The 25592-nt window shown below is 37.2% G+C and overlaps 1 protein-coding gene across 3 annotated transcripts in view; it reads right to left on the bottom strand.

Annotated features, from left to right (window-relative positions):
- Positions 1-712: 712 nt before the first annotated feature.
- The window catches only part of LOC311013083 (prominin-1-A-like), a gene marked incomplete at its 3' end in the record, with an annotated part of 78100 nt that continues 53220 nt past the window's right edge, over positions 713-25592 (bottom strand). The window contains exons 5-28 of one of the 3 annotated variants that reach the window (XM_084008988.1): positions 25074-25194; positions 24470-24533; positions 24069-24158; positions 21437-21666; positions 21093-21167; positions 20791-20854; positions 20411-20570; positions 19822-19974; positions 19048-19171; positions 17851-17954; positions 17045-17129; positions 14017-14163; positions 12219-12290; positions 11045-11137; positions 10059-10076; positions 9508-9561; positions 9346-9426; positions 9053-9121; positions 8055-8144; positions 7488-7603; positions 6741-6764; positions 4533-4636; positions 3623-3655; positions 713-3330 (exon numbers count right to left, since the gene is read on the bottom strand). In XM_084008988.1, the coding sequence (XP_083865114.1) occupies positions 4567-4636; positions 6741-6764; positions 7488-7603; positions 8055-8144; positions 9053-9121; positions 9346-9426; positions 9508-9561; positions 10059-10076; positions 11045-11137; positions 12219-12290; positions 14017-14163; positions 17045-17129; positions 17851-17954; positions 19048-19171; positions 19822-19974; positions 20411-20570; positions 20791-20854; positions 21093-21167; positions 21437-21666; positions 24069-24158; positions 24470-24533; positions 25074-25194 (2104 nt within the window). Of the gene's footprint in view, positions 3331-3622; positions 3656-4532; positions 4637-6401; positions 6765-7483; positions 7604-8054; positions 8145-9052; positions 9122-9345; positions 9427-9507; positions 9562-10058; positions 10077-11044; positions 11138-12218; positions 12291-14016; positions 14164-17044; positions 17130-17850; positions 17955-19047; positions 19172-19821; positions 19975-20410; positions 20571-20790; positions 20855-21092; positions 21168-21436; positions 21667-24068; positions 24159-24469; positions 24534-25073; positions 25195-25592 lie in introns of those variants that run through there. The other 2 variants (XM_084008989.1, XM_084008990.1) reach the window with 2 other exon arrangements.

Here is a 25592-nt window from a genome sequence, read left to right on the forward strand (position 1 = left end):
GGTGTTTATTTACATACTGTCTGATGCCTGAGAACCTCAGAATAAAGCTTATGGAAGTAGATAATCATCTCCCATTGAAAATAGCTGACCAATAACGCAACCAGTGGGCTCTGGCCAGCAGTGGAATCACCACAACGTAAGAATGTGCAGTCTTGTGTTAAAGAATTAAAATACTCTATGAGCAAGATGTCTTGTTACCAGTGGTGGAATGTAACTAACTATATTTCCTCAAATATTGTACTTAAGAACAATTTGGAGGAACTTGCACTTTACTTAAGCTTTTCCATTTCCTGCTAATTTATACTTCCAATCCACTACTATTAGCTAACTAGGAATATTGTATTTTTTATATTTAGTAACTTAAGTTACTACAATTAAATAATACACAATATTCTAAATGGGACCATCCTGCAAAATTAGCACTTTTGCTTTTGGTACTTCAAGTATATTTGGATGCTAGTACTTTTACTGAAGTAACATTTTAAATGCATTTACTTCTACCAAATTGTTTCTGCACTGTCAACTGCAGATCTGAGTACTTCTTCCACCACAATGTGTTACATGGTTTTGGCGTCACAAAATGCATTAACAACTATCATATAATCATTATGTGTAGCTTTACAGTATCTTGTCTAGCAAATGGAATTAAAATCATGTTAACCAAAAATGCAATGCCTCACAAAACTGAAAAATGTCACAATAAATTGAATTTCAAAGTTTATTCACAATGTATACACACTCTTTCAACCACCACATAGGAAGTTCCTATGGTTCCATCAGTCCCCAACTTCGGAGCATTGCATGTCAAACCAGTTACTGTTGTATCTGTCCTGAAGGTTCGGATACACAATATTTATTTTAAGCACTTAAAGTAAAATCAGACCATTTTTCTTCTAAGATGAGTCACATCCAGATGCTTGCAGACAAGAATGAAAGGACTTTCGAAGTGAGCGCACAGATAAAAAATGTCCATCTTAACAAGGAACAAGTAAAAAACTATCTAAAATTATGATTCCTTTTGATTCTTAAAATTTGTTTGTCAATGTGATGAAAGTGTAAAACAGTAGCAGTAGTAGTAGGCAGTAGTTTTCAGGCTAATTAGTTGATTTTGATGGTTCAAGTGGCACAACTTTGATGTTAATGGTATGGGATCAAGAAGCTAGTACCAACATTTCCTCAAAATCCTGTCAGCTTTTTCAGAAAAAAAAAAAAACACAAATAAAAAAAATCTACACTGAAATGCACTTTTTATTTATTTCAACTTGTTGACAGTATTCATATCATATTTTTAGTACAATAAAGTTACATTTGGTACTGAAAAGCAGTTACTTATTCAAAGACAATTAGTTAAAATTCAGCTGTTAAATGTTCATTCAATGTTAAGATGGACATTATTTTTTCACATTGCACCAACAACACCATCACTGTGTAAAGCATCAAGCATTGTCTTGGTTTTCTACTTTTTGAATTGTTCCATGAATGGATTGTCTACATCTAACCTGTAAACATGGAGGGGAGGGGAGTGGGATAACTCGATTGGCTTGCCCATTGCGTTAGTGATACGATTTCAGCATATTTATCAGCCCACATCATCAAAAATAAAAAATAGTTCTTGAATACATTCACTCCATATATATATGTTTTTTATGTATCCATAGCTACTGTGGGGGTTTAAGAAGCAGAAACAAAATAAGCACATCATTGACAGACCACTGAAGACCTGAGACCTACAGTAAAAAATAAACAATTTGGCTTGAGAAAGTATTTCTCCACGTTTAAACATATCATCACTATGAAAGCAAGAACGATTATGTAAGTAAATGAAACATGATGGCTTGTGTTGTGAGCTAGGGAATAATCTATAAGCCTGGTACTGTTGTCAGTGTGAGATATATTAAGAAGTTATGCTTCTACTTCATATGAATTAAAGGGAAAATCTACCTCAAATACTTACACTGTTGGTAAAATTGTATTTAAAAATTTATTTTATAGATTTTTTGGTTTGGTGGTGTATTGGTGGTCCCAAGATAAATCTGAAGGCTCCAAAGATGATTAAAGTGACAGGAAAGATAAGTAAAACTTTATTTCTGTTCTATATAAATAAAATATTGTTTTTATCTGACTTTTAAGGTGTCAGGTGTCAATAGCCAATCGTATAAATTAATCTATGGAGGGGAAATCACTCTTTGGTAAATTTCTTACCACTCTGTAAATTGCTTAATTTGAAAGAGTAACAGCAAGTTCAGCTCAACTTTTTCATAATAATTTCAGTATTGTTTAAACACATTCTGGGACATTTAGAAATGAGGATCTGGCACAAAAATTGATGACACAAGTTAGGGGAAAATGCTCAAACTGTTGGGTAAAAGGTAGAGTACATTGTACAACATCTCAGATTGGTGATTTTTAACAGTGGATCCGTGAGTGGATTTTCCCTTTTTTTTTAAAGAATGAAAATATCTGTCAAAAAAAATCTGAAAACATACTACTGAAAGGCAACCAGTCATTTGCAATTCACCCCAAAACCAGCAAAGACATCTGGGTGTTTTGTAATATTGTAAACATGTTTTTAAAAAGATCATGCTGAATTTCTTCATATAAATCACAAACATCCACCTGGGACCAACCTTTTTCTGTATTTTTACTACTTGTTTGAAACATCCTGTTCTCGGCTGTGAAGCAACACATACAGACCCACCAATTCACACATACTGCAGTTAAAAAGGATTTGCCATTCCCAACCAAACGGTCCTATTCAGTGTGGAGGCAAATTCTGTAAAATAAGAATTGCAATTTTCACATTGGATTTCATGTTAACTTGCTCGTTTCCTTGCAGATGCATTGACAGACTCTAACTTTATTATTAGCATGTGTCTAATGTATCCATTCTAAGTGCAGAAGAAAAAGTTTCCTCTAGCAGCTTACCATGGCCTCTAGGTGACCTTTCAGCCACTGTCTTCTTAAGCACAAACAAACATTAATATGAACAGGCATCACAATTATAATCACATCCTCTTACTGAATGTATTTTTTCAGCTTGGTTTTGTGTCTGAATAAATGTAAACGCAGACACAGCAGTCCTTTGAAAAAATGCAGGACAAGCCTGGCTCAGATTGATGCTGAAGGAGGAGAGCTTGATGTCCTACAGGCAGAGTTTTTTGGATGGGGAGTAAGTAGCTGTAATGTCGGGCTGTGATCCGCCCGTTTTGAGGAGGTTGAGTTGATCGCTACAGATGAAAAACACCCAAAGGACTTTGTGTGTTGTTCTTCCGTGAGAAGAAACCAGCTTTATTGAACTTCTTCTGGTCCGAGGGCTCACGAAAGAAACAGCTTTAAAATAGACAGAAAGGTTATGATTAGTAAACCTAAGACATAGTGAATGCATGGACATGGCTCCACTTTTGTACAAAGGAATTCATTTTGTATTTATTATGTATTGTATTTTGTATTTACTAGACATTGTTTTGTATGAAAATCCTGTTCATTCTGCCTTTAACAAAAATGGTTCTGAACAATTGTATTCCTAAATATTGATCTGGAAACTCATTTCGCAATTGGATTAATTGCAACAAATTAAACTAAATGGCTTTAATCTAAAATGTAAGAAGGCAAACTTACCTACTCTTCTGTATTTTAGTTCCAGTTTTCGAGGGCACTGCAAAGACAAACGTTGGAGAGAATTTTTTTTTAGTTTTAGTGAAGATTTCATATATTGCTTTGTTTCTATCCTTTTGAATGGCTCAGGAGATTAATGAAGCTCTGGCTGGGCTGTGAAATAACAGACAAGAGTGCAGTCAGTTACGTCAAACGTGAAGCTCCATGGAGGGTTTTCAGACACTGCATGGGGCTCTTTGCAACTGGGAAAATGTAACTATTGTTAGTATATAGTAGTGTTATACATCTGGGAATAATACCGCAGACATTAAAAGCTATATTCTTAAACTCTTACATCATGTTATTTGACATTCAGTTTATTAATAAAATCTTTGTTTGTATGCATGTCCTTAAATACTGCCTGTTTGTAATAAATACAAATAATGTAATAATAATAATAACAAAGACTATTTTGTAAATGAGGCAGATTTTGAAGCAAATTATGTTGTTCTCGATAAGCATCAAACAAAGGGGGGGGGGGGGGGGGGGGGGGGAAGTATCACGTTAGCACATTCAGCTACTCTCCCCTACAGTAAGCTGACTACACAGTCACAAGCGATCAGACATAACTACCGTGCAGACATTTATGGTTCGTTAATGATTCCAAAATTAGCAATTCTCACTATGATGGTTTTCCTGCAAAGTCACTGTGAGCAGAAAAGCACTAAACCAAGCTGTAAATAAGTGTTAAAAGGTGCAGTTAGTGGAAGAAATAAGATTAAAAACAGAGGACAGAGATGGATGGTTTGGTGATGGCAGACGAACAGCAGGACAAGATGACCGCTCTGCAAAAGGAAGACTGGCAGAAAAATTGGCAGGAAGAAATTAAATGAAAAGGTGTGAGAGACGTAGAGGTCTGACGAAAAGGTTTCCAGTACCTTTCAGGAGCCAGAACAAGAGCCTGGCTCTCTGTCACCAGTCGATGTGCCTCGGAGGAGCTGAGGCCCGCGGAAACCTGTTCATAGTGTCGAAGGTAGGGATGCTACCAGCACAGGAACATACACACACAGGGATAAAGATTAACAGCACAATTCAAGCATCACCATTTTGCGAAACCACCGCCTGTTCCTCTTTTACTTTGTAGAGTACGACGAGTGGTTCACAAGGCAGAGAGCAAAACAGCTTCATCAGTAATCTCTCAAGATGAATAAACTGTATGGTCACTTAAAGAGGCAATACGTTTCCTGTCTGAAAGCACAAGATAATGTTCATATTAGTCCGGGGTTGATGGGTTTCTTTATCAATATGAATGATGTAAGGATTAATTCACAAGGTTCAAAGATTTCTGGCCTTCACAATTTAAATTGATCTGTTTCCTGTACAGGTTAACGTGATTTAAAGAGAGACTGGAGGGTGAAGTGTCAGTGTCCCAGTGTCTACTGTACATTGATAAAGGTCAGTATTGGTCATAGATTTGTCATTGCCCCTTTAAAAGCATGTTGGATTTTGCAACAGTGATGTTGTACTTTTCATTCCAACATCTTGTATCAATTTCAAGAAAATATAGAAGTTAATTAGTCAATACTTGCTTTACTTGCCAGCATTTGCTCAAACCTGGAAAGCTGCTTTTGGAATGAAACGCAAGTAAAAGACAAGTTTGGAAGCAAATGTCTGGTCTAACTGTTTTGCTCTCTTCCTTTGGCTTCTGTTACAGTAGGTTGTATGTCCAAATGCATCCTCGCCCAGTTGCAACTTAAAATGACATAACATGCAGTTACATGATATTAGATTAATCAGAAAATGAAAGGAGAAGCATTTGCAGCATCACACCAAAGCTTTACATGCTTGCCTCTCTCTGTACAAAATGATCAGGTGTACATTCATCGGACTTTGGCTGACTCTAAATGAAAGGAAACAGGGCGATTTTTCATTTAGTGGACATCACAGTGTGCACACACAGCATGCAGGAGGTTAGTAATATAGTAGATTCCCCAAACACCACACAGCAGAACATGCAGCAATAAGACAGAGAGAAGTAATGGTAGCAAAAATATTAACGACTGACTGAGTAAAGAATTTGTAATAGCAAACCATAAAATGTAATTTTTTGTGTGTTAAAGGACCAGTGTTTAGGATTTAGTGGTATCTTAGAGTGAGGTTGCAGATTGCATCCAACTGAAAACTCCTCCGCTCAACCTCCCTTTCCAAGCGTGTCAGAGAACCTACGTTGGTTTTCAAGCTTCAAAAACATGAAAAAAGGCCCTCGCTCACCAGTGTTTGGTTTTTCCATTACTGGCTACTGTAGAAACATGGCGGACTCTGGTGAAAAGCACCCATTTCCTATGTTAATCTAGACATTCAGGTCTCCAGAATTAAGTAATTATGAACTCAAATTCACAGCCATATTGGACATCTTCACATTACTTATTGGCTTTCTTGTTATTGTTCAATTCGCTGACCTCCCTAGTGTGTGTGTGTGTGTGTGTGTGTGTGCGTGTGTGTGCCTGCATATGTTTGTGTGTGTGTGTGTGCCTGATTGTGCAATGAATCAACTCCCTCAAAGGCATGCACTGTCCAGCCACATCATTTCACTAGTGAAAAAGCCCATGGCCCCAGGCATGCCTCCGCCTCCCATAACATGCAGAAACATGATTATAACAATGTTTACCTTGTCATCATAGGATTTGGGATACCTTGTGAGCTCTCCCTATGATAACCATTATTACCAATTTCCATACTGAAATTAAAATATTGTATACAAACAAAGGGATGAAACATGTAATGTGAGAGACATGCTGATTAAAGTTTTAGAGTAAAAATGCTTTCTTTTTGAGTAGTCAAACTTTTCAAGAACGTTACGTTATTTTTGTATAAACCATAGTGTTTTATTTACACCATAACTTACAAAAAATAGGTGGACTAGTAAGGTAATGATTGCAAGAGCCCTTAATGAAAGGTAAGGGGCACTTTTCAAAGGTAGCACATGACAAGAAGCCACACCATCCACCCAAAAGAGCAATTCCAAGCTTAAAAACGTAAACCAGCACCAAATAATTTAGTAAACAAGTCTATGTACAAGATCCAGAAAAATGCACAGAGTGATAGAAGTTGGAAAGGACAGAGGGCAGGGATTTTAATTGTCTTACGTTTTCATAGGAATTGTCTCAAAGCTATAAAGATACACAAAAAAACATAAAAATGTTATTGACATGTTCAGCGATAGAAATGCACCATGAAGTTCTAACGACGAGAGACGGTGATGACCGAGATGTTGTATTTGTGTAAAGCGTGATTGAAGGAGTGAACAAAAGGTCTATGAAGAAGAAATATAAATTGACAAAGTGTCAATGTTTCTTTGTAAAGTGCCAAGTGCTTGACAGGGCGGAATGTAACAAAAAAATAAAGATATGGAAGATGGAAATAGTAGAAATGGTTATCACAAAGTAAAATGCCAAGTCCCAGAAACAGAGGAACTACAAGGAAGAGAAAAGGGAAGATGAAAACGAATCCAGAATAAAACCAGTAGAGCTACTGTGACTTAAAAAGACCCCCTAGTATCGTCATTTATTTTGTATCTAATCTAAGACTAAGATGTTTCTAAGAAAAAGTAAAAGATGATCAATATTATCAAATACAATTCAACCTATTGAGTAAGTGAATTAGCAAATTACAAACTGAAAAATGAAATTTCTCCTTATGATTTGTAGCTGGATATAACTTCAGACAGCAGATAGAAAATAAGAAGCTGAAGAGAAAAAGGATAAATGATCTATTGTAATGACTACAGACTATCTAAATAATAATCCTATCTCATTCCATAAAAAATAAACTATATTCTAATTGTATATATGCATTTGTAAAGAAGTAGTAGAATAACAAGTACAACTACTCACTCATCATAAACATCCTCGGTGTCCATCCTGCGGTAGTACTTGGCAAGTTTCACAGCAAGGATGATGCTGGGGAGCAGAAAGAGAGTGCTGCAGCCCAGGCCCATCCAGAATGTGTTCTGTGGAACAAAAACAACATATTATTAATCAATTAGTCAATCAACTGAATATTGATACACAAGTATTTTGATAATCTGTTAATTTTCCGTGCAATAAGCCAAATATTCTCTTGGTTCAAGTTCAAATTTTTAATTGTGAGGATTCACTGCAATTTTTTGTCCTTTTGTGATGGTATTTTTTTGGTTTGAAACAGTTTTTAAGATGACACAAGCAATCTGAAAGATGCCACTATTTGGCACTGTTTTATAGACCAAATCATCAATTGTGACAAACAGACGTGGCATATTGTGAGATACTGTTGTCATAGAGATATATGACCCAAATTATCTACAGTAAATCTGTTGTGATACACCCAGCCCAGTGAGCTACAGCTAACCACCCTAGCCTTTTAACAATGTTCTACTCATGTTTAAATGGGGGTTGTTTCACTCTAATCCCTGATATAATTACCATGGAGTCGACCAAGAAACTGCAAGCAATGATCTCCGCAGTGTCCAACATGTTGCTGAAGGGCTTGCATGGTGCGACCTCCATAGCCAACTGCAGAGAATGAGATATAAATGGTAAACATCAGCACAACAGATTCAAGAATACATCAAACTCTATTTCTGTTTAATTCAGTTTGCTGTATAACATGAAAGCCTTGTGTTACCACGCTACAGTATTTCCTGATGGTGTCACTGTGTTACATTGCACGATAGATCCTTTTAATTTCAACAAAAACATGATTGAATTAAAAATGCTGTATTGACAGCTCTTAGATGGACAAAATGGCTTGAGGCTTCAAACATGTTTTTTTAACCTTTGTTTTGAATTCTTTAAGTTAACTACAGCAGTAACAAAAACACAGATCTACAAAGCAATTCCTCAAATTTATAAAGGTTGTAATTGCTATGTTTGTCCTTATGTTTTCTCCAAACTCTTATGTGACATGCAATGGTATTTTTACCAGGACATAGTATCAGTATTTAGTTTGGACTTAAATGAACTTTGGACTGAACATAAGTGAACACTTAAAGGTGCAATGTGTAAGATATGGCCAGATTCTTCATTTAAAACATTAAAAAATGTAACTAACATTACACACTAAGAGAAAACTACTTATAGGTTATTTTCTTCCTCTCGCCACCAGGAGACTACTTTGCCAGGAGGTGTGCGGGCGGCGGCTCAGAGGGACGAACCTTCGGTTAAACGTTAGCTGTAGCAAATCACATTCAACCAGTGCAAACCCCAGCAGCGGGGCCACAGCCGGCTGGCGCTGGGTCTAACCTGTGTAACAGCTGCAGCCGTAAGTTAAGTGATCTCGCAGACATTATAGAACCAGGTGGAATGATGCCCCCTATTTGTTGGAGCATGTGGCCAGGTTTTACACATTGTACCTTTTCAGAACTGCAGTGCAAGTTAGAAATGAGAACCACATAATCTTCAACAAGCTAACAAACACTTACGGATGTTTTGACCCATTCAATGTATTGATGGAAATAGCCAACAATGGTCGCTGTGTATTTTCCTGTTTCCTGTGGAAGATAAAGACAAATTGTGAGTAACCGATTATTTTATAGACCATTTCATGGTTGTAAACATTCTAATTGGCTACCAGTTTATTTCCTGTTGCAGTGTATGCCAATAATCTCAGATGACAGGAAATAGACATGGACCCAAGCTGTTGCCTAGGAATGCAATTCTGTTGCAACGGTCTATAAATTGAGAATATAAACAAAGCAAGTTGTCCTTCACTTACCCGATTGATTAAATTTGAAGCATTCTGTGAGATGAGGAACTGGGCAGCATCAATAGCATCAAGAACTGCTAAAACTTTGTTCTGCAGAGAAGAATTGAGAGATTTTGATCAGTTTTAGCTTAAATCTAAGATTGATTCCGACTGAAGGGCTGGTTTACTTACAGGCAGGTCTGTGGCTGTTCTCTCCAGGAACCTCATACTCTGGTTCAATGCACTCTTTAAAAGTGAAATTATGAGTACAAATTAACAACAGGAAGCACAAACGTTGGGTGATGCAGTCGGGGGAATTTTACACCAGTGAAACACAAAGGGAGACCAGGCAACAACAACACTTGTTTAACAATATTCAGCTTTGAGTACAGGCATGCCGAAGAATTTTGTTCCAAAATGAAATATCCACCATGCAAAGAAAGAAGTTATTCAAATATAATTTGATTTTGAAGAATAACTGACTTGGATAAACATTTCTTTTCTTAAAGTAGATATTTTGTAATATTTTGGAACAAAACGCTTCATGTTTGATACCACAGAGTATATGATCTTTATATAAATGTCAATACAAGAACACACATACATGATATCCTACAATACAACCCAAAATGAGATATATTTTCTCAGATTAATGTGTCATCTGTGGGATACAATATCTCTATACGTTTTCCAAATAATGAATGGGGACACTAAATACACATGATGGACACACTTCAGCTTACCCTTGCTCTAACATATTTCTTGAAGTTGAAAGTGGAAAAAGAAAAACATTAAAAGACGTGCTGAAGCATCACCACCTGTCTGAATTGCTAGAAGCTGTACATCGTTGATGTTATTCAAAAGAATGGCATTACCTTTGATAGAGAAAATTAAACTGAATATTCAACCTGTTCTTCACAGTGTCAAAAACCCTGCTTTTGATGATTAGAAATGAAACACTGAAATTGTTTTCTCTGTTAAAGATGATACCATTCTCCTAAATAAGCATTGGCACAAGGATCACACACCAAATTACCACATCACAACCTTTCCTCTATGCATAGATTGAAGTACACATTTGAAGTAGATTAGAGAGTAGCTTTAACGTAAGTTTAAAGTATATCTACTGTTTGTATGGATGGATGTATTGATATAAAGAATTCCACTTTTTGCACCATTCTGTCATGTCCTTTTCCTCAACCTGCTTCATCTGAATTTATTTTTTTCCCTACATTTCCCAGGTGGCCTTTTAAGCAACCCCCCTAGCCAAGAATAGGTGAGGATGTACTGCATTTACTTGCACTTGCAGCAAACTATAACAACACCTTTAACTGTTTCTCAACATGCCTTGCAGCTGCATTGCACATTGGTATTTTGAGGCCACTGTGGGTGAGAAATTTGATACATTCTACTTCTATGCTCATCGACTCAATCAAATATTATGTAGAACAAATATTGTAAAGTAAAATGCACAATTCTAGCTTTTGCTGTGAATGTTATTATCCCAATGTCCTGTCAACAATGAAGTAACCTTGTTTCCCAATCAAAAAAGAGGTCAACCAAATGAACACAAAGTACATAATTTGCAGTTTTTACATAGTTTTGAAGTGGTCGAGGGTGGATGTTTCCTCTTAAGGTACTAGATTGAAGATTAAACCAAAAAACGAGATAGCCACAAGCCATGTATGAATATCTGGACTGAAAAGAGAGAAGCACAATGGGACATTACCATGGCCTGCTCCATAGAGATGACCTGTTGACTGTGGATCTGCCTCAGAGTGCCGGCGTGGCCTTTCAGAGCAGTCTGCAGAGCGCCTCTGGGCTGGAACACACACAGGCACAGAAACAAGCTATTTTGTTAAAATGTCATTTATCAAAGTGCTGATGAAAATGTTTGCCCACGAGCTACAATACAAGTCATGTCAGAAACGTTATTTATAGTTTCCCTTGCTGATGGATGGATCGATGGACGTTGATAGGAGTTCATATAGGCACTCAGGGGCCAAACACACTACTAAGTCACATTACGAGCTGCTGTGATTAAATTCATGCAAGTTGGAGATCAGCCTTTGATTTCAATATGTTACTAGATTTTTGGTGTCATTTTGAATCCAGCCCTCAATGGGTGGATGATTGGTTTGGTTTCCATTGAACTTTGTCACGTCATTTTGTTCTCAACAAAATGGAATAATTTATTAATCAAGATCTGATGTGTGATTCAAGTGTTCCCTTAATTTTTTTGAGCGGTGTACATTGGACACAGATTTGCTGCTGTTTTTTTTTAAAATAATTAGCAGGTGTGGTAATATAACATGCAGATTCGCCATGTGCAGGTTATAGAAGAGTAGAAAAAAATATACAGCTGAGACATTTATGGCATTTCCATCATCCAAAGTGACTTACAATTGTCAGAAGAAAGTTCAGCATTATCACGAGGCGGGGGGGAGGAGGAGGAGGAGGAGGAAAGTTTTCCTGTATAGGTAGTTGCAAAGCTGAATATGTCTCCGCTGTCTTTACAGAGGGTGCTCAGAATTATCCATAATGGAAAACTGTGTGTTCAACAAGTATTCTAAATGTGTGTAGTCCCTTCATCTATGTCCTTCTGAGGATCCTGTAGAACTCCCCATTTAGGGGTAAATAAATGTGTTGTGTTACCATCGTGAAACCCCCTGAGTGCATGGAAGAGCAGTACGACAGCTCTCCCAGACTGTTTAGGCAGTGCTGTTTTGGACTAAGATACCAAGCTGGGAGACTGAAGACAACAAAATCCATCCACATGTCCCATAACATTGTAAATAAATAATTAAATCAAATCATGTGCCCATAAACTATAACTAAAACTGTGAAGTGTACGGGGAGTGGATGTTTGTGTGTCAGCCAGAATGGCACCAAGATGTTCTTACCATGAGGTCTGTCTGGGCCTCCAGCTCTCTGGCAAATGAGATCAGGTCTATCAGAGTGACTCCTTTGTTGACCTGAAGATAAGAATGTATAAAGAGAAAAATTAAATAATGTAAACATTCTTCTCTCACTGGTAAATTATGGGGAAAGCACTCGGATTATGTGTAATTTTTTTCATGATCATCATCCATTATTAGCTACATAATTAGAAAGCAATGCAACTGCATGGAATAACCGTTAAGTTAAAGAATAATGAATAAGACTGAGCTGCTCTATTAGAAAACAGATCACAAGTGTGTAATCCACCCCTTTCATATTCCCTGTGGAGCTGTTAAGTGCAAGTAACGTAATGTATGCCCAAAATATAATCAGTGTTTTTAGCTGCAGAGCTTTATTGAAAGCGAATTAAATGGTTGCAAACCCGGATACTTGTAATTAAAAAAATGTTTTAATCAGAATTGACCTAACATTTGTACTATTAGCTAACACGTACTATTATCTAACATTTGTTGGACACAACATCTCTCATGCTGTCTTTTGGAGAGTGAGTTGTGTATCAGGACAGGTGGTGCACTTGACTGGAGTCCTTAAAGCATTTGATTTCTCCCTCAGGAAATGCATTTAAGCGAACCCGACAGGTAGTGTTGGAGAAGACGGGGATTGTCAAGTCTTGGCTTGTTCTTACACACTTTGTCTTGGCAGGAATACTTTTAGATAATCTGGCTTCAGTGATCCTCAACAGAATGCAGTGTACTGTGTGACGTCGCAGCTCCTATTAGGTAGCGCATGGCTGCCTGCTGTATGTTCACTGACAGCCCAGGAGGAGTGTTTTTAACTAAGCTATCGTTGGTAACATACCAAAACAGTACATAAATACAATAATATTAGTACAGGACACTTTCTTATCAATGTTTACACTGACTTAAGAGCTAATGCTAATGAATTGATGTCATATAGCCATTGACACCCACATTTACATTTATGTAAGGAGTACTGTAGGTACAAATGTGATGTATTGTACTTGAGTATTTCTATCTTTTACTACTTGATACTTTTACACCATAAAATAAAAACAAATCAATTTTACTTTGCTAATTGCATCAGGAATAATACAATTGTGCATTATATAAAAGCAAAACACTTGTGGGTTTATTTCTTGAATGAGTTTTTAGTACATGTTGCTGATAATACTTTCAATGCAGGACTTTTACTTGTAATGCAGCATTCTCACAGTGTAATACTGCTACTTTTACTGATGTAAGTAAAGGATCTGAATACTTCTTCCACCACTGCATATATCCACATACCACAATCTGACTGGTTCACTTCAAATGATATACCATATTCAGGGACCATGAGTCTGTCCTTGTGTTTCATGTGTTTCCTGCTCATTCGTTTGGTTTCTGAGTGTGTGTGTGTGTGTGTGTGTGTGTCCCTTTAAATCACTTCATTCATGCGTATTTTTATTGTGTCCTGGCTGTGTGCCCCTTCAAACTTCTGGGTCTGCTCATTCAGATGCATGTTTTTGTTTCTGAGTTGTGAAGATGGAACTGTATTTATCTTGAAGGGAATTGTTGTACAGCAGTTGCAGTCCAAAGTAGGAAAGAGTTGATGATCAAACAAATAGATAGTTAGTTTGATCGTAAACAGGTTAAAGGGATACTTAACCCATTTGCATTAAGCTTTGTATCGTTAGAAACTCGGTAGTATTTTTGAATGGTCGTGCATCATTTCATAATTTTCCCCAGAGATGGGAGATGGTCAAAAGTAAGCAGTAATCTAATGTAATTTGTGTCTTACCTCCTCCAGGTAGTCTGCATAGTTGATTTCTGACAGCCCTGCTTCAGAGAAGTCCAGGAGGTTCTGCTTCCCCTCTGCCTCTAACAGGATTATTCCCCTCAGGTCGATCTTTACACTGTCCAGCTGACTCACCACATCCTTAGTAAACTGTAAACACAACAGGGTACAGAAGTAGGTTTGATAAGGCCCGGAGGTAAAACCTTATGTCTTGTTTGTTCATCTCAATATTAAAGCTTTAAAGGTAGGAGAAATGTGTGTTTTTATGCTTTGTGTTGATTCACATATAGGCTTAACATCAACCGTCAGTCACCAAGGTTTCTACTTCTATGTATGCCTGTAAAAGCTTGATTATAAATCACAGTTTAAGTGTGTGTACATTATAACATAGAATTACGGTAAGAACACAGACATCATAAACATAATGAAAGGCCAACAAAAATGCAAGACACATTTTGGCACGAATGTGGCTTGGATGGGAGTTAACATACACAGGAATGAAGTTTGAAGCAGTCTACAATCCTTTCCTTTTGTCATTTTTCCCCTCATATTTTTTGTCTTAATGGATTGTATGCCTTATTCAAACCACTTTGTATTGCCTTGTTGAAAATTCACGTCACATGTTGAAAACTCACGTCTCAACCAACTACTTAAATCAAGAGAGAACAAACATCCACTCTTTATGGCACTACGAAGAGAACAGACCAAAACATGTTTGCAATGAAGTTGTATGTACCTTTATATACTGACACACTGACACTGTATGCCGAAGGGATGGATTTCAATCAACACTAAAAAATGTCCAACAGAAACGTGGTGTATACAAATAGTTTTTCAAGTGATGAAATTGATGAACTCCAGTTTACAGATACGTTTCAAAAACTATCTTGAATTTGATGGCAGTTTTTGAAGCATAATGCTTTCTTTGTATATTGTTATAATATACAATAATACTTCATTTTAAAAAAAATGTACACGTAAGTGAACGTAGATAATGAAGCTATTCTACTTAACAGTGAATATTGGAATCGTTTAAGGATCTAGGCCACAAGGTGGCGATGACATGCCTCCAAGGATTCTGATTGGATAAATTCTAACCAATGACCTTGCCGCTGTGCCATCTAAAGCGAGAGGACGTTACTTTGTAACTTTGTTCGCTCAATGTTATAGTAAGTGCTTGTTGTTAAGTAAAACTGTCAAAATACGTATTCATCTTTCACATCAGTCATGTGAAATGTAGTCATACAACGATAGCTTAAAACGTTTGTAAATGAATAGTAACTACCTGCTTTAGCAGGGGGCGTTGTTTGGCGTCAATGTCGTAAAGCCCCGCTAGCTCATAGACGGTAGCGTTAGCATAACATTAGCCGTAAGCTAACGCAGCTCAACGGATTTAGCTAACATTGTAATGTAATGCTAGTTTGTCAATGGTGAGCCGATTTTAGAAACACTATGCTACTGGGTAGATAGTAGCATACTACTACATCATATGTTTGTATATGTAAAGCGTAAATAGTAACAATAATACACAATATGTAGTATAACATTTCCCTTTGAAGTGTAGTGTAATAGAAGTATAAATTAGCATGAAACAGGAATACTCAATGAAAGTACAAGTAAACTTAAGAACAGTACTTGAGTAAATGTATGTGGTTAAATGACACCAGTGAGAGTATCAACCTATTACGGCATTGTCTTTGTAGATGACGTGTGCTGTGACTTCTACAGACAAGACAAACCTGTCAAATGTCTTAAACCACTGAGGGAAAATACAACCGAAATATAACAGAAATGGCCAAATGAATTATTCATGGTGGATGAACCCTACCAAGATATTTGACATTTCTGAATTCCTGGTAAGTTCTGTTAGATATGCTGTTTTCACAGTTTTCTTATTATGGAACAGAAAATGCAGCAACACACAAGAACAGGTCAGGATAATTTTAGGTATTTTTGATATTTTTACTTCAAGGACCAAGATAATATGATCTGAGTCTTAAGTGTTTTATTGTTGTGTCGCAAAAGATGACACCACTCAAGTTGATGCACCATTGAGTGAAAGTGACCAACTTGATATTGTATGAAATCACAGGGAATTTGAAATCTGATAATTAGGCCTTTATCTTTATTTTCACAGGGAGCTGATAGAGAACCACATTTCAGGATAGATCGGGATGACATGCATGTTGTTACTAATTTAGATGTTGAATAGACAAGTATTTATAATTCAAAAAATATCCATGCATCAAAAATTCAACAAAACAAACCATTTTATTTAATGTTTTATGGTAGACTCATAATTTCATAAGATTTGTGTCTTTATTCATAAGATTTATTTCTACACAGTCTTTCTTGTTGCCAGGTAGAGTATCACACTTTTGGAAACTTAAAATGTTCAGGAATTAAATGAAGATAAACTAAACATACACATTGGACATATCAGCTGTTGGCTTAAAGGAGCCAAGACAATATGGCCAACTGGCATGAAAGTACTGAATGTCTTAGGCAGGCAGAAGTGACTGGCTCAGAGCCAAGAAGAAATACAGACTTATACGGTATCAGTGTAATCTCTCAGGCATACACTGAGGTATCGGCTGTCAGCACAGACTTAGTTTTGGCAGCAAGAAATCATTCGGTAATGCTAATAAGACGATGCAGCCAAGGATGTAGATTTGTGGACACTCTATCACTGGTAGAGTACAGAGCCTACATGTACAACTTGCATACTAAGTTAATTCTAACCCTGGTTTTAGAATTAAGTAAAGGGCAATACTTTACTGTATATTTTAAGTTGCCATAATAATATTTTTTATGAAGATGACTACAGAGTAGTTAACAGTAGAAAATTAGCATACATTCCTAGAAATAGCTACCAGTACCACAAAAAGCTCCCATACTAAGTGCTTACACATAATTGTATTGAGACAATAGCACAAGTCTAATCTATCCTGCATAAAGAAATGTATTATTTCAATGACACCCAGATAGTCCCAAAACAAGACTACTGATGGTGTGTCTTGAGGTTACTGACCACTGTAGTGTTCAGGAATGAGGAGATGTTGAAGACTTTGTCCAGACGCATGGCTGAGTAGATGCCTTTGTTCTCTTTGCAGGTACTAAGAAAAACACACATACACAATAAAACACATTCAGTTGGAGAGAAAAAGGAAGGGAGAGAGTGGAAATGTAAACCTAAATGTTTCAGAGTGAAACATATTTGCTGCCATCAAGTGAAATTAACTGGAAGTACACGTCACACTGACATACCCTGATATAAAACAATGTAATGTTCCTCAAAAGTCTGGAATATTTGCTAATTTGTCAAAGACAGATGTTCTATGATAACATTTAGGTAGCTGCATATCATATAGACTCACATTCTGTACACAGCATTAGTGCTGCTTGCCTTTTAATGAGCAAAGACCTGTTGAGGCAACATTGCACTATTTGGAAAAATAATAAATGCAGAGCTGCCATCCCAGTTACTGAGAGTATGTAGCTTCTCACTGGAAGGAGATGATGAAAGCTGATGTAACCACTGAGAAAGAGGCTGAAGAAAGCAGCACAGATATTGTATAAAAATGATGCTAATTAGATTCTCAAGGTCAATTGAAACTCTCTCATTTGCAAATTAAATAAAATATTCAGTGGCATGCAAGATGCCCGACCCAGCGCCTGCGCCAAAACAAAAAATGATTCTAATTCTACAGTCTATTATTGATTAAATGTCTTGTCTTGCTGCAAATCCATTCAGATTTATAACCAAATGTAAATATAAAATGTAGAAAAGACAGATATGCAGTACTCCTGAAATACATAAGAATGAGTTTTCTTTGCCTGTACAAGCTCTCTGCTGTTAGCTCCAGGTCAGAGTCGTTGTACATGTAGCCAGGAATGAAGTTCTTCCACTCCGGGTTGACCAGATGTGGAGTGTCCAATACCTAGTGGATCAGAAAGCCAGAAACAGGTTGTGTGATGAATCATTATCATGGGAATCAAATGGCATCAATCAATAAACAAAATAAACTTGACTACAATTAAAGACCAACACACAGACCCAAACAAAGCAGCATTCTGTGAACCAGTGAACTAGGGTTTAGCTGAGTGAAACATACATGCTCACGAAATTATATCATGATCTATTGAAATAAGGGACACTGTCACAGTAAATAATACAGAGGATGAACAGCGTCTTGACTTAAATTGTCTGACAGAGATGCTCATTTAGGGGTTCAGGTATAATAATTTTGTGGACTGATGTACATACAGTCCAAGCCACAATCAAACATAAAGTCATATTTTCTGTACAGGGCTCAACAGTAAGGGTTGCCAGGTTGCCACCGACAACCAGTTTGAGAAACACTCAACTCATTCTTTGCCTTTTGGTTGCCATCAGTGGAAACCACTTGTATAACATTCAAGAATACACACAGCAGATAACAAAATGTTCATCCCAAAATAAATGCATTTTAATATATGTTGCATTCATGATATTTAAATATAGCTGTTATAGTTAGAGCTGGAAGCAGACAACACTGTATGTGAGAACGCTGCATGTGGTTTGGTGAGTGTGCATGCATGCATCTGTTTAGGAGACAATGCGAAGCAAATTAAGTTGTTTAGCTTTGGGGTAAACACTTCAACGTCTAACACGTCAACATCAAAAACGTGCAAATGAATTCAACTGATGTAAAACTAGATGAACAAACAGAATATTTGACTTGGGGGCGAAGTATCCAACCATCATTGAACTAGACATAAAATTATGCTGCAAAGCATGTACAACACACACGACATTCACACGTCACATTCATTTTTTATCTGATGCATAACTGCATAGTATCTTAAATACAAAAAATTTAGGGGCACTAAAAATGGCAACCCTGCCTGGCCAGCCTGGCAACCACATTTCAACAGTTTATGACGATTCTTGTCTGTATGAAAATTAAGTCATATTACCTGAGACATACTGCAAATCTTCTTATTGACCAGTGAAGGCCTGTTTGTACTTTAAATATTTTTTTCATGACTTGCCTTAAAAACTTCTTTGGTGTTGAAGGGTTCACAAACAAGTTTCTCCATGTTTCCTCCAGCCAGGAAGATGGTGGTCACCACTCCCATCAGCACCCAGGAAAAGATGATGCTGAATCCAACACCGCTGTGGAGAAGGACAGACAGGCCCTCAGGTACAGAAAACGTATAGAACAAAAAGATGGAGGCATAGCAGTAGTGGAATGGTGAACTGAAGGTGGAGGAGGAGGTGAATTACAATGAGAAGTAGCAGTTTACATTGGATCTGGATCAACATCTCAAATTAGACATAAAAAAAAATCAAGACATTTAAAACCCATTTGGTGAAAGTCACAAAACTTTTTTCAAACCATCATAACTCAAGAACAGCTGTTTTCTTTGTATCAGGCCCCTCAAAACCTAAATATGGTATTATTTAATCTTGTAAGAAACCGATAAAGTGTGAATAAATTCCTTTCTTTTGCTATCACGATGTTACATTTTGCAAACAAGTTCTTCTTATAGAAACATCTTCTGTATGTTGTGTCAGAAAAATCTCCAGGTCATCTTTGCTCTTCAATGCTCACCTTTTTAGAACTACTGTAGCACGTACATTAAATAGTGAAGTTGCAGTAGTTATAGCAGTTGTAGTAAAAGTACAAGTTCTTATTGTAGGACTACTGACATAAGAACAAAATGCCAGCATCATCAAATTGACTTCAAAACCTTTTTTATGGCAACCTTTTTTCAGTTTTAAATCTTGAAACTGACAGTCTGTCATGTGGACAGTTGACTCACGCCATGAGCATCGTTCCTCCTGTGTTGGAGATGCAGCCTCGTGTCGTAGGCGAGGCGTGCTTGTCGTATCCTAGGGTGCCACACAGCAGGCCTAGGTAGTTGAACGCCAGGACAAGGACCACCATGCAGCAAAGAGCAATACAGCCAATCCACCTGTTAGGAGCACATTTATACAGTACAATTACACAAATAGTTACAATATTATCCTCCAACACTAAGGTATATATGAGCATCCATCCTGCTTAAGTATCCTTGAGCACGACAGTGAAGCCCGACCTGCTTATTCATTATTATATAACATCACATAATGTAAATACTATTTAAACAAGTGATGAATCTAATCTTATGTTCCCTCCACATAATTATGGGAATTATTACTCCACTTATGTTCAGAAACATAATTAATGTAGAATTGATATGAATATTTACTAAATGCAAAATATTAGTGCCATCTTGTACAGCACAAATTATTTTTACAGTAGCTTGTAGAAAGAGTTAGGTCAAGTCAGATAGCCAGAAACTAAATGTCAGGAATCAAGATAATAGCATAGCAAAAAAAAAAAAAAAAAAAAAAACAGTAACCCCGTACCTGTAAAAGTCCATTTTATCAATCTCAGGGTAGTGGTCCTCAATCTTGGCATGAGCATGGCTAATGAAGATAGTGAAGTTGGATAGGCAGTTCTGCACAGGGAACACCTTGGAAAAGCTGCTGATATTATTGCCAATGCCATCCACCAAACTCTGTACACCTGAGAGACGGATCAATCAATAAATCCATCAGTTTCAATAACTGGCCAGGGTAAAAAACTGGATAAATAAATAAGACTGCACCAGGAAAAACTTCACTACATGAATGTAAGATGGCAAACGTTAATTTAAGTTGGATATGATTTTACACTTCAATCTAAGTGTGGATTAAAATCTACTTAATGTTGCTGAAGCTTTTTTGTATTGTAAAATGTTACTTACTCTCCACAACACTTCTGGTCTGTTCAATCACCATATGTGGCGTGTCGTTTAAAGAGGCGTAGCCCTGTGGGAGGAAATGGACAACGTGATGGAACATAGAGGTTTTTGGTCCATATTTTTGTTCAAGAATCATTTTCTTTCATTTATTTAAATGACAATTCAAAGGCAATCTGTTAAATGTTTAATGGCACTAATTAAAGCACAAGTAGACAAAGCAACCAAAGGGAAACTGGTGACACTAGCACACTAGATAATTCATGTTAGATACGATATTTATATAGAGATTTATGTCCCTGTCTCACCCTCTGGACGATAGCACTGAGGTCCGTTCTCAATACATCGTTCACCTTTTCCAGCTGAGTGTTCACCTTGGGTAGCTAAAATGTAAACAGACAATGAAACACTTGTATACACATACACATAATCCTTGATCAACATTCAGTGATCACTGTCCATTTCCTAATGGGCCAAAAACAATGTAAAACAGTGCATTGGGATACCATGAAGGATTCAGTACTTATTACTAAGTAGATAAATGGCTGAGAAGCAATAGTTCAGCAGTCACTACGGTACTTCAGTAAAAACGTGGGACATGTGCAAGAGAACTTAAGTAAGAAGAAAGTCCCATTTTCATTCAGTTTTGTACCCGTGTGAAGTTGGCACCGATCTGCAGCTGGGACAGTGACTGGCGGATGTTGCGGCACAGCTGGGCAGAGGTGGCATCCGACTCCTCGTCGTGACAGCCCGGGTCGTTGAGGGTGCGGTTGATACTGGTCCGGACCAGGCTCAGGTTGAAGTTGAGCTTCCCTGTTCCTTCCTGGAGGACCTCCAGACCCACACTGACGTTCTCCAGGGCCTCCTTGGTTTCTCGCATGGCTGAATTGAAAGAGAGATGAGACTGAACGTGGATTGTGTTGCTGCTATGAGGGGAAAACCAGAATGTCAAGGCCCATCAAAACAAATAACTCTCTTTACATAATTCCTTCTACAAAGAGTAAAAAGTAGACCAATGGAGTGAGAGAATTGTTCTTCTTTCCATTGCAAACTTGTCAATTAAAAAGTTAAAGAGTCTAGCAGTTGTTGATACAGCGGGGATATGTCTTTCTGAGTCCAAAACATTGAATATGAATACATTTTTCTATTGGCTAACCTTTTTTTTGAGGTAAATAATTTAATTGAATTAATTTTCAGGAAGGCTTTTTTCCATGAGCACCAGACGGTGTGGCTGGGCTGCAAAATGAATAATGAATATTTTATTTAAATATTTTAGTTCTGTCCTGGGTATAAAAATGCACTCTTATATTCAGAGCAGTAAAATTACTTTTTTGTCAATATTTCTGTGGCATATAAACTTTTAAAATATATTTCTATCTGATCAACATACACAGCAGAAGGACAGTCCGTGTATTGGCTCATGTTACACAATAGCACTGACTCTTACAGGACACAAAGTATACACTCATTGTAACTAGGCCTGAGCCGAGTACACCACAGAGATTCAGATCAAGCCTCTTCTTGCCGAACACTAACAGAAGATGAATGCTATAAATAATGTGAATTTGTTTGCATCTTCACAAATGGTTGCTTTTAGTACATAACTCTTACAACAGCAACTGAATGCATCACAACACAAGTGTTGGTTAACAGTCACAGAGTAGCCTGCAGCAGAATTTTATAATTAAACAGGATAAAGAAAGCAAAAACACTGGCATATAAAAGATGCAAGAGTGTAGGAGAGGAAACGGTGTATTTACTGTCACATAACTAAACTCTTCGTCGTACTGGAGGGAGTGAAAACAAAGATGGATGCTCTGTGCTAAATGCACACTGTTTTTTCCAATCCCTCGCATTCAGTTTTTTTTTTACATCTGAAAAACGGTATTTTTACCGGATACTAAGATCCTCTAACTGCTCGGCTCAGCCCCAGTAGAAACACAATAGTACACAAACATTAAAAACACAAACTGTATTCAGAGTCATCCGCCATCAAGCATTTTACCACCTGAACCACTGGCATGCTTGCTGACTGCTGTGGCATCTGTGTTTCTATTGTGTTACAACAAGCCTGTATATTCCATGTAGTTGAACAGCCATATACAGCCGCTTGTTGTAATATATAAAGTAAGTAACTAAATAAAATAATACCTTCATAGTGAAATATTCAAATGCTTTATAATGTACATGGCAATGTACTGTAATGTCCGCTCAAATCCGTTAAATAAATAGGACTGGTCACACATACACATGTTTATGTTCACTTCACAGTGGGGGAACACAATAAGGGAAAAAGGGTGATGTCCAGGTGCAGGTTGATGCTACATTGGGTTTCGGCAACATCTGGTGATGCCATTAACTTAAAACTGCACTAGGCAAGATTTTTTATGATATGTTAATATGTAAATGGTACTCACAGATTCATTCTGTTTATCCATACAAACAATAGTGACAGCACTAGAGGAAAACCATCTGTGCATTCTGCAGGAGTCCTCCAGTAAACATTTCTCATCAAAATTAGCAAGTAAACACTGGATACAAAGCAAGCCAGCAGACAGACATAATCTGTTGTGATTTTTTTTCATGACATCCTTCCCCAAGAGTCTATGTGAGGATGATCTTCATATTCAAGAAGTGGCACTTAACTGATCACTTCACATTATCAGTTATCTGCCATTTGTTGCCAGACAAATCAGATGTTGCGTAGTGCAGTTTTAATATATAAATTGAAGATGCTCAGATAGGTCCAAGTGCTCAAGGAAGATCACAGGGGAACAAATCAGGGGAGCAACACCAGCGTCAAAGTTCACAAGGTCAGGGGTCAAAGATTCAAGGTCATTGTCCAGTTACTGAGTTACAGTTACCTTTGATGGCTCTCTCGATTTTCACTTTATAAAAAAGCATAGAATGTGTAGGTTAAGAAAAGTCTGAATGAGTATTACAAGTTACATATTTTATTGACTTGATTGATTCTAAAATATAATACTGTAAATTATATTCACGGCAGAATATGTCAGAGCTTTAATATTTAATATAGTTTTAACTATAACAGCATACTTGTATTGGGGGAAATCTGATAATGGGGTTATAATCACACTTATTTTTACGCCAAAATATTTTATTCTTTAAATACCTGATGATATGTAGGTAAGGCAGGATTGTAAATGTCACTTAATGACTTGCATAATATTTTGTAGTGCAGCTGTTGCCTGCATTCAGTAGCTTTCAGCTAACAATAACCTGATCATATCGTAACTAAAGAGGAAATTACATTTTTTTTTTACCTCCAGCCATATTGAGCACCCTGTCCAAGGCAGGATGGACGTCCTTATCCAGCTCATCGTGTATCCTTCCACCCAATAATGGACCTATATCTGAGAGAGCACAGCATCAGATCAACAGAAGAAAAGCAGCCCCTTTCTTGATTATGTTTTCAGGTGTTAACTTTAATGAAAGAGCTGCCTGCAGTGCTTTCACAATGATGAATACTCAAGGGAATTTATAACAGTCACCGCTGTAGATGTCTAGACCTATTTATGTCACAAATCTGTTTAGAAAACAAGTCAAGGAAAGAAGACACAGCAAATTCAGGTAATAAGCATGATATATGACCAAGAGCAAAAACACAGTGAATCGTTTCTGTCCACCTACTTCACTATCAGAAGCACAGAGGAGGTCTACTTACTATCTAGGTCATAGATGACTTTGTTCTTGGCTGTGGCGTATTGGGATATTAGGTAATCAATTTGCTGCAAACAGGAAACAACAGAGCAGAGCAGAGTCTTACAAATAGAAGTAGATGAAAATCAGGTTATTAGTCTCGTCATAGACACCAACAAGCACTCTGAAGTACAGCACAAGTCTTTGTCAAAATGAAACAAAAAGGACAAAACATAAAAGAGGTCTTCACAAACAACCTGTCCTCAAAACATTGCTAATTAAACACCTACAAGTGAAGTAAGTTTCACAAAAAAGTGAGAAAATTCGCTTTTCTCACCTTGAAACTATTGCCTGAACGAGTCATGGTTACAAACGGTAGCAGTCTGACACGTCTCTAACATTCTCAGATATCAAGATTGGTCTTGATCGTCATTTCCGTAACTAGCAGCTGACCTTTCCCATATTGAGTGAAGTAATTGCTATCCACTTGATGTTTTTGTTAAATAATTTAATTTGTAGGATTCTTACATGAGATGCACCAAATCTGAATTTTCTCCATTTCTGCTTTCATGTTGGACACAAAGCAGAGAGATGATACATCACATTCTTTAGAACAACTCTTTTCTCACCATTGGCGTGTCATTAGCAAAGGTGTGCAGGTCCCTCATGTTGCTGTTGACCAATCTCCGTATGTTCTTCACCTGAGAGCTCAGGTTCTGGTTGGCAGCATATGCACACAGTACTCCGATCCTAAATAAAGGACAAGCACAAAAAACTGTGACCTTTCTGTCTCCATGTGCCACATCAGTTATCACAGTAGCCCAGGGGTGTGTTTTACAGAACGGGGTGATAGCATGTCCTCAACAGTAGGGGTCAGTGTGCTCCATCACATTTACTTTTACAGTTTATTTTCTCAACTTCCTCAAGTGCACCTGTAGAATGAGCTTAATGTCCTTGGCAGCCAGCATTACTGTTCTTGTTGTCACATTTAAGTGTGATTATCAACACATGGATACAATTTGTCCCCTTCAAAATGAATCCAATTTAAATTGTTGATGGCATGAAAATGTTCATTTACTGATATTCAAGCATATTTTAATAAAATGCAAACTAAATCGCCAATCTATTAACCTCATATAAACGTCTTA

Source organism: Eutrigla gurnardus, assembly GCF_963514095.1.
Source record: "Eutrigla gurnardus genome assembly, chromosome: 5".
In the NCBI taxonomy this organism is placed as follows: domain Eukaryota; kingdom Metazoa; phylum Chordata; class Actinopteri; order Perciformes; family Triglidae; genus Eutrigla; species Eutrigla gurnardus.